This window comes from Capra hircus, chromosome 17 (genome assembly GCF_001704415.2).
Source record: "Capra hircus breed San Clemente chromosome 17, ASM170441v1, whole genome shotgun sequence".
Taxonomy (NCBI): Eukaryota; Metazoa; Chordata; class Mammalia; order Artiodactyla; family Bovidae; genus Capra; species Capra hircus.
Genome location: NC_030824.1, coordinates 951,987 through 965,300, shown reverse-complemented (window position 1 = coordinate 965,300; position 13,314 = coordinate 951,987). Strand labels below are relative to the sequence as shown.

At 48.3% G+C, this 13,314-nt stretch overlaps 1 protein-coding gene across 1 annotated transcript in view; it reads right to left on the bottom strand.

Moving 5' to 3' along the window:
- The window catches only part of PRR14L (proline rich 14 like), a 37,711-nt gene that overhangs the window by 6,312 nt on the left and 18,085 nt on the right, over window positions 1-13,314 (bottom strand). Inside the window, 5 exon segments of the mRNA XM_018060926.1 lie at window positions 4,704-4,810; window positions 5,347-5,518; window positions 6,090-6,161; window positions 7,029-8,992; window positions 8,994-12,154. Of these exon segments, the coding sequence (XP_017916415.1) occupies window positions 4,704-4,810; window positions 5,347-5,518; window positions 6,090-6,161; window positions 7,029-8,992; window positions 8,994-12,154 (5,476 nt within the window).

Sequence of the window (13,314 nt, the reverse complement as noted above, 5' to 3'; positions counted from 1 at the left end):
TATTCTTTTTCTTCCATTTACTTGGTTTTGGCTGGGCTGGGCCTTGCTCGGCTTTCTCCACCTGCAGCGAGTGAGGGCTACTCTTCGGTGTGCTGCGTGGGCTCCTCATCTCGGTGGCTTGTTGCAGAGCACAGGCCCTAGGCACGCGTGCTTAGCAGCCGTGGTATGCAGGCCCTAGGGTATGCAGGCTTCAGCAGCTGCAGTTTGCAGGCTCAGCTGCTCCACAGTAAGTAGAATCTTCCTGGCCCAGAGATCGAGCCCATGTCCCATGCACTGGCAGCAGATTCTTTACCACGGGATCACCAAGGAAGTCCCAAGACTAGTGCTCTCTTATTTCACTTGTTTGCTGAACTTTCCAGGCTATTCATGCTTTAGTTCTGTACCCACGTTAAACCCACGGCTTTCTGTTCATTCATATCTCTTCCTACAACTACAGAGCTTGGTCAAGTGTATTTGCTTTAAATTTTGTTTACTGGAATGTACCAGTTTCTAAATTACTGCTTCTCAGCTCAGAACGTGCTCTCGGTACCTGTTCTGTGAGAATGGAATCTTGGCCTCCTTACACATTTCTTTTCCACAGTGAATACAGTGCTGGACTTTGGCAAAAGAAGGCACCAGAGGAACCCTGGAGGAGGAAGGGAGCTTTTTGTCTTGCTCCTGCCACATGGTCCATCGTGGGTGTTTGTGTATTGGGGTGTCTGGCGTGGAATCAGACGGGGACACTTGGAGGGGCTCAGCCCCAGCTGAACAGCCAGAGTGTGTAGCCTCCGAGATACCCCTGTAGCACTAGTTTGGTGACCACCACACCACAGATAAAGCATTCAGGGACAGAAGCCCATGGTGGGACCCCAACTTCCTGGGGGGTCATTTCCTGTGACTCCCCTGGAGCAACCATCCCCCACTGCAGGCCACGCAACTGCAGCAGCACCCCAACATCCTGGGTGTAGCCCTCCAGCCTCATCTCGTGTCCCACAAGGCTGCTGTTGTTTCCTGCTCACCCAGCTCCAGTGTTAGCAACCCAGCCATCTGATGGCTGCAACCATACCTTCTGCAACAAAATCAGACTCCAGTTGAGGCGAGGGCCCTAAGATGCCCTTCAGAATTATCTGTACGGGGCACTTCCCTGGTGGCTCAGTAATAAAGAACTGCCTGCCAATGCAGGAGGCATAGGTTCGATCCCTGGTCCAGGAAGATCCTACATGGCGCAGAGCAACTAAGCCGATGGGTCAAAACTACTGAGCCTGTGCTCTAGAGCCCAGGAACTGCAACTATTGAAGCCCAAGCGCCCTGGAGCTTGTGCTCCACAGAAGAAAAGCCCAGGCAATGAGAAGCCTGTCCACTGCAACCAAGAGTAGCTCCCCGCAACCAGAGAAAATTCTTTGTACACCTCCATGGTTACTCTTCTGCTGTATTAACAGTTTAACACTTTAATATTAAACTTGCCCTGTTTAACATACCATGCGGTTTCCATCTCCTGAATTGACTCAGACTGATATGTGATACTAAGGTAAAAGCCCTCAGGCTCTGCTAGACCTCGGGTCCTCGTGCCGGCATACTGGGAACTTTCAAGAGAGCACACGGGCACTCAGCTCCAGCGTAATCAACCTCCTGAACTCTAATCTCCTGCTCATGACTCATCTAGAAGTGTCCCTTTGCTCATGCATAACTTCCCACAAATTCTTCCCAAATAGTCCCATCCACCCTGAATTCTACCTTAGTATTGGAATCAAATCACTGATCTCACCAACCCCTCTTTAGAGATTAATGAAGTCACTGTAAACTTGTCTTGGACGTGTCTCTCCCCACTTCACACAAGGTTCCATGTAGTGGCTTCACCAAGAGGAGACCTGGCCTGGTATAAGGATATCTGGATTTCAGATTCAGTGTGGAATGGAGCTCTCAGAGGGACTTTGTTTCATTCACCTCCTGACTATCATCAGACAACACCTATTTAAGAAAGAGAGTTTCAAACGCCAAAAATAGCTTAACTGCACACAATGTCTTTTTCAAACTACTCTCAACACTCAGTCTGTTACCGCTTACAAAAACTGGACTTAATAGTTGATTCTTCTTTAAAAAAAAGTAACTGGAATGTTTACTGGGACTATCAAACTTTTGAAGATAAAGTATATAAGACTTAGAAGAACTTTAATCGAATCTTATACAGAAACATTTAAGTCAATTAGTCAATCTTCATCTTATAAAATACAGCTTCTACTTTCTGTTAACAACAAAAATTATATGATGAGCTGCCATGAAAATTGGTTTGCAGTGATACGCTTGTACCCTACATTGAAGTGATCATGAGATTTTATATTAATTAATGGATCTCTTTTTTTCACCCACGATTAGTTGTTCCTAAAAGTCTAATCACAGTTTGATTCGTGCATGTGCACACATGTACTGAAGCAACATCATGCTGTGTTATATAGTACTCTCTTCGTAATTTATTATTTTGGCTACAAATCACATTGCTTTATTATAAACTCAATAACAGAAAATTCTTACACATAAATTTAAACTGTCTTGTGACTCAGAAGTCTGTAAGATGTGTTCCATAGTTTACTTCTCAGTGGTCTGTATGGCTCTCTTGAAGGTGAATATTAACATACTTATTGTTTCATAGCCCTGGGCATGGAGGGGAGACCGTATTTGTGGCACTGTGCCATTTCATGTAAGAGACTTGGGCATCCGTGGATTTTGGTATCCGCGGGAGTGCTTGGAACCACTTCCCCGAGGATACTGAGGGACGACTACGTTTGAATTGGAAAACAGAAAAGGAAGGAAGTAAGACTGATCCGGCTGATGGGCTTGAAAAATAAAATATGCCTTTGCTAACTAAGTTACATGTCAAAAATGTTCCATAAGTTTAAGGCACTGAATCAGCACCTTCAAGACATAAAAGTGTACTTGAAGTAATGAAAGCATCTTAATCAAAATGTCTTTGGTAAAGACTTATTGAAGATGCTAGTTTTCAACCTCACTCATTATATAGGATTAAATAAAGTACCTCTAAGTGACAAAGTAGCATGTAATTTGTTAGCCATCTGACACTGGTCACATTCTCCTGGGTCACATCCCACAAACCGAGACACTGCCTACCTGCAAAGCCTGGGTGACAGCACCCAAAGGAGTCAGCACTTTTCAATTCTTTGCTTTCAAAAAAAAAAATTGAGTGATAAATCATTAAATATAATTTGATGATAGATCACTGAGGTTTTTTTCTAATACTACTTGTCAGGACTTGAAAGAGTTGAATGTCATTGTTCCATTAAAACTCTCTCTGAAAACTCTCTCATTAAAACCTTATCTGAATAAGGTTTTCTAGAACTTATATCTACCAAAAAATTTAAGGTAGAATACCATGATTCTGAACCCTATTTTATTCTAGTAAAAAGTACTATTCAACACAGGATATCTGAAACACTTAAAAAATTTATCTTGAAAAGACATTGTAGGATGATCAATAAAAGAATTGTAGGATACAACACATTAAGATAAAACCAACTGGGCAAAGTGGAACATCAATCATATAACAGTTAACTGTCACATCTGCGTTGTGTGAAGCAATAAAATAGACATTTTTTTTTCTCAACTGGATTGTACAACAATTTTAAATATTGGGAATTCTTATTTACCTTTTACAGGTAGGTCCTTGATGTTCAGGAGGGTGAAATAACTTACTGTGGGTTAGTCAAGGGACACAGGCTTCCATTCGCCAATGAGAAATGAACGCATGAAATCCATCACAAAGGAAACGTAACTAGGTATCTTTTAAAATGTGTGTCTCTCCATTGTGTGTACATGCGTGCAAGCACATGCACACAGTCATGTCCCACTCTTTGTGACCCCAAGCACTGCAGCCCACCAGGCTCCTCTGTCCATGGCATTTTACAGGCAAGAATCCTGGAGTGGGCTGCCATTCCCTTCTCCATGGGATAGTCCCAACCCAGGGATCGAACCCAGGTCCCGTGCATCTCCCGCATTAGCAGGCGGACTCTTTACCACTAGCGCCACCTGGGAAGCACATGTGTGTAATACACATCATCCCCAAACGCCAATCATGTCAAATACACAATCTGGAATCATGCCCAATACATAATTTAGTAATCGTTTTTTTCCACTTCGCTCTTTGGGGATGAACAATCGTCTCTGTCACAAAAATCTTTAGAATGCAAAATTTTCAAATTTTAAATCATCTCTGTACCATAACACGGATCTAGCATTTTCTTAATTAAAAAAAAAGAAAGAAAAAAAAGACAACTTCTCTTATAACTTGTGGGTCGCTTTCCAGTTCTGCGTGCAGAATGTCGTGAGTCTGGGCTGTGCGGTTGGGTGAGACCTGTGGGGACAGGAGCCACCAGGACCAGGACAGAAGTTCCGGCATAACACAGGTCTCTCAGCCACTGAGCCCTGGCACTGGCACCTAAGCCTGGGGACAATGGCAGTGCTGACTTCCCAGCACCCCTGGAGGAGGCACTGGGATTGTAAACACAGAGGGACCTGGCACAGAGAGCTCAGGAAGTGACCCAGAACCCTGCGCACAAATCTCTGGCCACAGTACTGGTGAAATTCTTCTAGATAAATTCCTAGAAGTATTGATATAACAAAAGCTCAGAGTATATGATCATTGAAAAGGCTATTATATTATACTAAACAATTTCCAGAAAAATACACCCGTGTGTGTTAGAAAAGGTGCTCACCTTTTGGGTCGAGGAAGGCCCATGGGCGTGAGATTAGGGTCTGGCTTAGGAATGGTTTTCCGGATGCGAATCTGTGAGACTTTCTTCGGTCTCTTCTCCAGCTCAGCCTATTTTTAAGAAGAAAGACAGTCAGGTTGTAAGCCATTCTAAATACACAGAGGCCCCTTTGCTGACACTCACCACACTGCTTCCTCAGTGTACAGGTGGCTTCAGGAAGCAGTTTTATGAGAGAGCTCCCCCAACGACTCCTCCCAACAGCATTTTCAGCAACTGCCCCCTTCATGTCACTGTGCATGCAGCTCAGATACTGAGATGATCAACACACAAGTTTAAAACTATTGGAGACAGCGGATGCTAAGAATGAGCACAGCATCCTTCACTCATCTTCGCATGTGTGAAGCCCCCTGCTCCGCGCTTCAATTCTCTGAATGTTGTTAAATGCGTCATTAAGAAAAGGGTCCGGAGAGCAATGAGGATGAAGAGATCCCAGGCACCCCGTAGTGGCCAACGGAAGAGCCCCTGTCCTGATGACATCCGGCACTGGGCTGAAGCTACAGGCGGCAGTAGGAGACTGGGGGGCTGTCTGCACCTGTCGCGGGAGCTGAGGCGCCTCTGCTGCCCGAGCCCACCACACCAAGTTTACCTCCTTCTGGTCTGGAGGGCTGCCCTGTGGTCGGGGGCAGGCGGCCGTCACACCGTCCAGCTCGTCAAACCCAGGAACCGGGAACTCGGAAGCTGAGAACAGGAGCTTGCTGACGGCTGAGTCTGTTACCAGGTGAGACTTTGGTACCAAGGCAGGGAATGGAGGCTCTAGCCTGGCACCGCAGGGAAAGAGACAAAGAAGCAAAAGTGGGAAGGGTTCACCTTCCACGTCGGCACTAAGTGACATTCCCGTAAGGCTGTCCCCACGTTGTTTCTGGACACGCCTGTGTCTGCAGGTGTGATAAAGTACAAGAATGTGGTCAACCCAGTTCCCTGGGGTGGAATAAGGAGACTTGGAAGATGCAGTGAGTAAGGAAAAAAGTGGGAAAAGGCAAGGAGTTCTTGCAGGAAGAAGGCATTTAGGGAACTGAACAAACGAACTGCGCTTGGATATGATCAACAGAATCCGCGCACTGAAACCGGCTCAAGGCCTGAGGTGTGTCTTGAGGGGACTTGCGGTACAAGGAGCTGGCTCCTGATTTGGACTTTTTGCATGTTTTCAGTAAATGGACTGATCACACAACTTTAGTTACACAGTCCTGAGGCTGAACCTCTGCCTGTGCACCTGAGAGATGCAGATCAGGCTTAGAAGGAGAACAAGAGGCCAGAACTGCACCGAGCTCAACCCACAGCAGCTGCTAGAGTACCCCCCCACCCCGTCTCCCTCCCTCTGCAAGCCCTCACCTCATGTGACTGCCGCCGGCACTGTAAGCAGCTTCCAGGCCCGGAAGAGGCATGGACGGTAACACGGTGCGGCTGAAGTGGAGCAAAAATAAAGAGTGACAGGTTTGGGTGGCAGGATGGTGGGAAAGGCTATGGGGCCCCGCGGGTTTGGAAGGATGCTCAGTCAGAGCCCAGGGAAGACCTGCGAAGTGTCTATCTACCCACGGAGACAAAAACCTGCCTCCAGGGCACGGAAATTACATGTCCATGCCCATCACTGGAATGGAGGTGGGCTCACAGGAGGGCTGTGTCCTGACTTAAATGGAAAGGCAGAGAGAGATTAGAAGGCAAACTGATATTGGTGAAATTATTTTCAACTGTTCTCAGTGGTCAAACCACAAGAACTCTTTCCCAGTTCATAAAAGTCTATGAATTCTATAGCTATAACATGTACATGCCAATCTTTGAAGTTCCTCTGCTCCAAAAAGAAACAGAGGTAGGCTTATAAACAGACTGGGTGTTTGCCTGTATAACTAAGTAATTTAAAAAGTACTTCTGTATCCTTTACACACCAAACACTGAGTGTAACAGCTGTGAACAGATCATAGGTGCAAGTCACAAGTCACCACTTACAGTCTTTAACTTACAGTGTGATTTGTTCTTGGCAAGAAGAGGGCGAGAGAAAAGGAGAGATTTAAGATTTAATGGTTCATAGAATTAAACCAACAGAATGAAGGAAGGTACCAAATACAGGGTTCTGCAGGAAATCCAGATCCTTCAGGAAAATTCGAGGGGCCCACACTTCAGAATTACTACTGCACTTTCTCAGCAGAGATCTGGCAATAAACAGGCAATGCAGACACAGCCTCTGAGCCTTCTGGCTTTAGGAGCGCCCTCGCCTCTCCCCAGTGAGAGGATGCAAACACGGGACTTCAGCAAAGGACAGGGCATGGAGTTTACCTGCTCACGGCGCCCAGAGGTGACTGCCGCTTGCTGTGAGAGGGCGGAAGGGCGGAGATCTCCAAGGGGCAGGCGGAAGGCCCATGCTGGCTCCAGATGGACAGCACCCGGCCCACTGAGTAGGGCAGGGAACAGAAGATCTTGTCAGCTATGGAGGCGGGAGACCGCAGCCCTTTGAGGCCCTGTGTTAACTGGGTCATGAAGAGCCTCTGCATGGCAGGCGTGTGGCTGGCGCAGCTCCGTTTCTTTGTCCAGATCCGGTAGCATCCTGGGGAGCAGAGTGCTAGGAGCGTGTGGAGGCCGAGGACGGAACAGCCTGCTCTGGTCTGGACTAAGGCGGTGGCCCTGTGGTCCTGGAGGGGAACTGGAGGCTGGGCGCCTGCCTGGCTGCAGAGGCCAGGGTCTTCCCTGAACGTGGCCATTCCAGGACAGCCATGGGCCAGGAAGAAGGAGAAGGTCCACTTGGGAGGTGGAGAACGGCCCCAGTGGGCCTCTCCTAAGGCGAGTCTTGCGGGCGCACAGTGCTCGGGGAAAGTCCTGGGGGACTCGGCCACGCGCTCAGGGCCCAGCTTCACATGGAAGGACACCGGGAAAGTTTCGGAACCGAACAGCAGCGATGGCATCTTGTCACTCACATCTATGAAGCTCATTTTGACAGTTTCGAGCGAATAAAGCGTCAGGGGTTTACTGTTAGGCCTCCTGTCCCAGTCGCCAGCTGCCAGACATGGGTTCAGCTGCGTCGTGCTGCAGGAGAAGCCGTCCAGGAGCCTCCGGTATCGGAGCTGCTTGTAGCTTTTAGCCACGGGGAGAAAGTCCGAGGAGCACCGCCGGGACCGCAGCTTCTGGGTCCTGGCAGCAGGGGCCAGTCTGGAGGCAAGGATAGACAGCTTGCTGAGTAAGGCCAATTCTTTGGTAGGCATCCGCACATTCAGGCCGCCCAAGGGTGGGCCCGGGTCGGCCTTCAGCTTTGGTACGTGGCTCACAAGGCTTCTGGCAGGGGCTGTTTCGGGCTCTGGGCGCACAGGTACAGACATGGCATGGGAAGCGAGAAACCTGTGTGCTTTCGTGGGGACGGTCTCAGAGGAGCTCTTTAGTAAAGCAGAACGTGCAATTCTACTGCTTTTCCTCCCCACAGAGACCAGCTCCTGGCAGGAGACTTTCTTGCAGGTTCGGGGGGGCTGCTTCTTTAAGGGCAGCGCCCCCTTCCGGTGAGAAGTGTTCCCAAAGGCACCGTGGAAGGCCTCCCGCCGGGCGGAGCTGGGGTCTCGAGCGCGCCGAGGGGCAGTGCGGGGGCCGGGACACGTGCATGACTCCGTGTCCTTTCTCAGCGGGTGACACGAGCTTTCCTCCTTCAGGTCTACGGGCTTCTGAGGCCCGACGGCCAGCTTTGCGGAGGTGACTTCCGTCTCTGTGGCGGGCTCATCTTCGCCACCCTGAGGTGGGCTCTGACTCTGACCCTCATCCGACAACGTATGAGACGTTGCGCATTGTCCCAACACCGTGTGTGCTTCTTTCTGGCGTGCCTGCTCCTCTTCCTTGTGGCTCAGAACCTTCTGGCTTGGTCGTTTCTCCGAGTCAGCCAGCACCCTCGGAGCTTTAAGGTGGGTCTGAGAGGCCTGGCTCGGGTCGTCAGTGAGACCGCCTTCCCTGATCGCCATCTCCTGAGACTTCTCCCCAGTAGGAAACTGACCCCACGGCCCCCACTGCTGTTCGGCGGTGTCTTCTCCCTTCACGTTGGTTTCTGCTGCTAGCGTCAAAGGCGAGCTTTCCGCCCTGATGGCTGCGCTGCTTTCCCTGCTAGGCTCACTCTCACTCCTTGGTGCTCCGCCTTCCATCTCAGGCAGGACTTTGTTGTTCTTATTCTCACAAGGCGTTTCACTGTCTATTGGCTTAAAAAGGTTTTGGAGATCAGTTTCTTCACTATTAATAATTGTTTCTGATTTTTTTTGGAGACAATGGGTGCAAGGGCATTATCTCAGTGGATTTCGGGCTTCTCAAGGGGACAGAGTTTACGTGGTGTCCAGAAGATGTCAACTCTACTGAAGAAATTCCAATGGTATTTTCTTTGTCTTGTTCAGGGTTCATTTCTAGTCTTGATCCTTCAATTTTTCCTTGTGTTTCTCTCAGAGATGCTTCTTTAACTTGCTCTTCATGATGAATGTAATTTAAAGACATATTTATTTTACCCAGTACTCTTACATCTGGTTCATGATCTGCGACAGACCCTGTGCCAGGAACACAAGGGTCTGGACACACTTCCATTTCACAGTCTTCTATGGGTCTCCATGCTTTCTCTTCACATGATTTTTTAATATTGAGACAGTCTGATGTAGAAGCAGCAGCATCTTGGAAATCCGACTCCTGGTCAATCATTCCTATAAATGCAGCGACAGGCGCTCCCCTCTGGGACAGCGTACTCCCTGAGGCTTCCGGCGACGTCGCCCTGGCGTGCCCTGCACCCCCAGTGAGAGTACCAGAAAGCCTTCCGTCCAGAACGCCTTCTGCGGGCTCGTTACTGCAGCCTAAGGAGACCATATGTGCTGTCCCATCGGTGGGTTCTGCACAATCAGAAGTCCTCCCACACCCCCCTTTCTTGGGGCTCGGGCCTGATGCTGAACTGTCACTGCCTGAACCAACGTGTGGAGCCTTTAGGCTGCGGCTCGCCTCTCTGTCAGGCTCTGCGGGCGACTCGCGTTGGTCACGGCCGAGTGTCTCCTCAGCTGGGTTACCTTCACCTCTGCATTCACTGGGTCTGCCTGGGTCAGCCTGGGAGCCGAGGCTGTCATTTGCCTTCTGCTTGGGAGTTTCAGCTGCTTGGTTCACGTTCTTAACACCAGAGAACATCATGGGAGGAAACTGGCCAAACAATTTCTCAGGACTTAGCATGCTTGTGGGCTGGTTTAATTCTTGTGTGACACAAGCAGAAACGTCACGTTGACAGAACTCGGTCTCTTTGGGCGTGGCCTGTTCTTTTCCCTCTGGCCCTTCCTCACACAGTCGGGTGGTTTGGTCTGGACCGTCACTGTTTAATGTGCCTGCCATTGTTTCATCTCTGGCCTCACCTCTGGGAAGGCTGCCTTCAGTTTCTGCCTCACCTGGCTCACTTTCCTCTGATGCACAATCCTTTCCACAGCTGCAGCTTTCCACAGAGCTGTCTCTCCCTTGGGAGTGGTGATCGATATGCTGACAGGTATCTTCATACTTGGTTAACAGACAGTTCTCGACACCCAGGGTCGTTCTGCTGGGCTCCAGGGCAGCACACCTGCTCTCCTCTGGGACGTTTTTCCTCACACAAGGGCAGTTAGAGAGATCCCGAGATGGAATGCTCTGACGTTCCCAGACTGAGACCTCTACAGGCAAGGCTGCCACTTTGCTCTTATCTGAGGGAAGTCCAGAATGCAGACTACCTGTTCCCGAATCGGCTGCTTCGGTCTTTCTTTCTAGGCTTTCTGGTCTGCTGTGTAAGGTGGGGCTGTTTGAAGAGGCACCACAGGTTCCGTCACTTGGTGGAGAGATGTCGTCAGTCTTTGTTTTCACAGGAACGGGGTGGGTTCTGGCAGCGACACCTGCACCATCCTCTGATGGAGGGTGCTGGCTCTGGCGGGAACCCCCGCTCACTGTTACAGGCATCTCTTTGTCGGTTGGCAACTTTGTGTGGGTTTCAGGATTAAGGGACACTTGATTTAAAACACATTCACTTCCTGTTTTGTTTACAACCAGTTTGTTGTCATGAGGAAATTTATTCACCTCCCAGGCGGCGCTCTGTTTACCTAAATGTGGGCCATGGTCCTGGGCATTTTGTATGGCTATTTCTGACTCAGGCCTGTCGTCAAGTTCTAGGGATGGTGGCAATGGAGTAATGTCTTTCTTGGGCTTAGACATCTCATTTACAGAATTTATCTGGTCCTCTGGCATTAAACTCACAAGGGATTTCCCTTCAATTAAAAATCCGTTAGGTGAGGCTTCATTTAACTGGGGTCTGCCTTCTAGATTTCTCTGGGTATGGACTAAGGAGTCACAGTCTTTACTGTGAGTCTTCTCAGTCAGCACACTGGGCTCTAGGGTAGCTGTCTGTTCTGGTTCTTCAATCTGCATTGAGGAGGGAAAATGACAGGGAAAATGACTCCCTTCAGAGTCTGTGCCTGGATGGCTCATATCAGCAAAAGTTCCTCTGTGGTCCTCACTGTTTGCCAAGCTACCATGAACGTCTAAAGTGATTTTCAAATCATTTTTTTCAAGCATTCCTTCCACAGCTTTAGTGAAAGAATTGGGTGTGAAGGAACTGGAGCAGCCTATATGGGGACTGCCTCGAGGGCAGTAGTGATCGTGGGCATTTTCTTTGGGGAAGACAGTAGTCTCTTTTTTTCCAGAACAGTGACGACTAGAATCCTCTCCTGGTTGCCTGGCGTTAACAAGGAAGAGTTCTCTTTCACTTCTAGGGTTCAAAGGCTGTTTGTGTTCTTCTCTAGAAGACAAGTTCTGGCTTTGACCATTGCCGTCCAAACAGGAACTGTGTGTCTTTTCAGCGGATCCCTTTGGCAAGCCATCACCTTCAAGACCACACTCTTCTGAGGACGTTGTTCTGGATCCTGGACCAGATAAACCTGATGTGAAATGGGAAACTTTAGAATTCTCTTCTGAGGGTTCTGTTATAACCACCTTTCTCGTGGCTTTGGGACTGTCACATGCAGAACTATGTCTCTCACTATGGTGCCCAGGGACCTGTTGGTGATTGTCGTCGGCTTCACAGACAAGGTTTAATTTACACAACTCTTCCTCCCTGCTGTCTGCTTTGGAAACGGCACTGTTCCCTGGTAACAATGACAACCAAGAAGGATAAGTTCTTATTTCTTCACATTCTTTTTCTTTTCGAGTTGCTTCTGTTAATCCAGGGTCCACAATGCTTAAAGGCTCTAGGGAAACTAAGGTGCTGGACTCTGAGACCTCAGCACTGGCCATGATTCTGTCTGTCTCTGAGTGTCCACGGCACCCAGCCGAGAGACCCTGACTCACACAGCCATTCTCGAGTCCTTTGTTATCGTCCACCTTAGTTCCATGGACCTTCATAACCTGGACTTCCTCAGTAGATGTCAGAGGAGTTTCAGCTGTGATTTGTACATTTCCTTCTGCACAAGAGAAATAAATCTGAATTAATGTGTAATCACTTACTCTAACTTCATAAATTTAACCACACAACAAAAACAAGAACTCCAAAAGAGAACTGCAAAGTTAGTGCTACAGCACCATTGGCTTCGTTCTTCTTTGCAAAATATGACAGAGAGCCAAAAGAGTACCTGAAAGAAGCAGTCTATTCTGAACAACTCCTTTCTTTAAATGTGTTACTTACTGAAACACACTGACCTAGCTGGACAAATGACGATAATGGGAGACACATGCTTAATTCAGTCTTAGGAAGCTTTCATCCTAAAGCATTTATAAAGCAGACTCACATTAAAATAGCTTATGTTACAAAATGACCATCTTAATACTCGAATAAATAAAATTATCTTTGAAATAGAATAGTAACACATAAAGCCTTAAGTAAAAGAGATTAATCTGTAAGTGGAATATCAGTCTTGAACCCAATTACCTGCAAGGCTTGCCTCCCTACAGGGTCGGTCATGAGTTGGTAATAACTGAAGGTGAGAGACAGGTTCACAGGGATTTAGTATGTTCTCCTTTTCACTTCTGAGTAAGTGAGAAATTTTTCATTATGAAACATTACAACACACACACACACACACACACACACACACACACAATACCTAAGATGTAAATGTAACTCATGAAGGAGTTTTACTTCCCAGAAGTTCTCTGAAACTCCAGGCACAGGATGCAGTATGAAGAAGTTCCCCCAACCTGTTAATCTACAAAAGACTTTTTGTTCCTCTCCCACAGCTGTTCACACAGAGGTACACACGTGTATCTGCCTGCACGTACGCTGCACGCATGTAACAGGACGCCTGCACCGACAGACAGAGCAAGATGCAAGTCAGCCTGCAGATCTAGTTCCCACTAGAACGTGAGCCCCACGAGGGGAAGGATCACCTCTCACTTGGCGTCGCCACCTCCCTGCTGTCTAGCGTAATACCAGGCACAGAACAGCATGCAGTAAATATCTGTGGAGCTGATAGATGACTACAGTTTGGTGACGTCAACAAATGCTATTAGATCTTACTGCTCACTCTGTACGGAACACCCCATGGAGACCCTGGCGACTGGTAGGTACGGTACAGATGTCAGCAGAATGAGGAATTGAGTGAGGGAAGCTGTTGCAAGTTAGGCA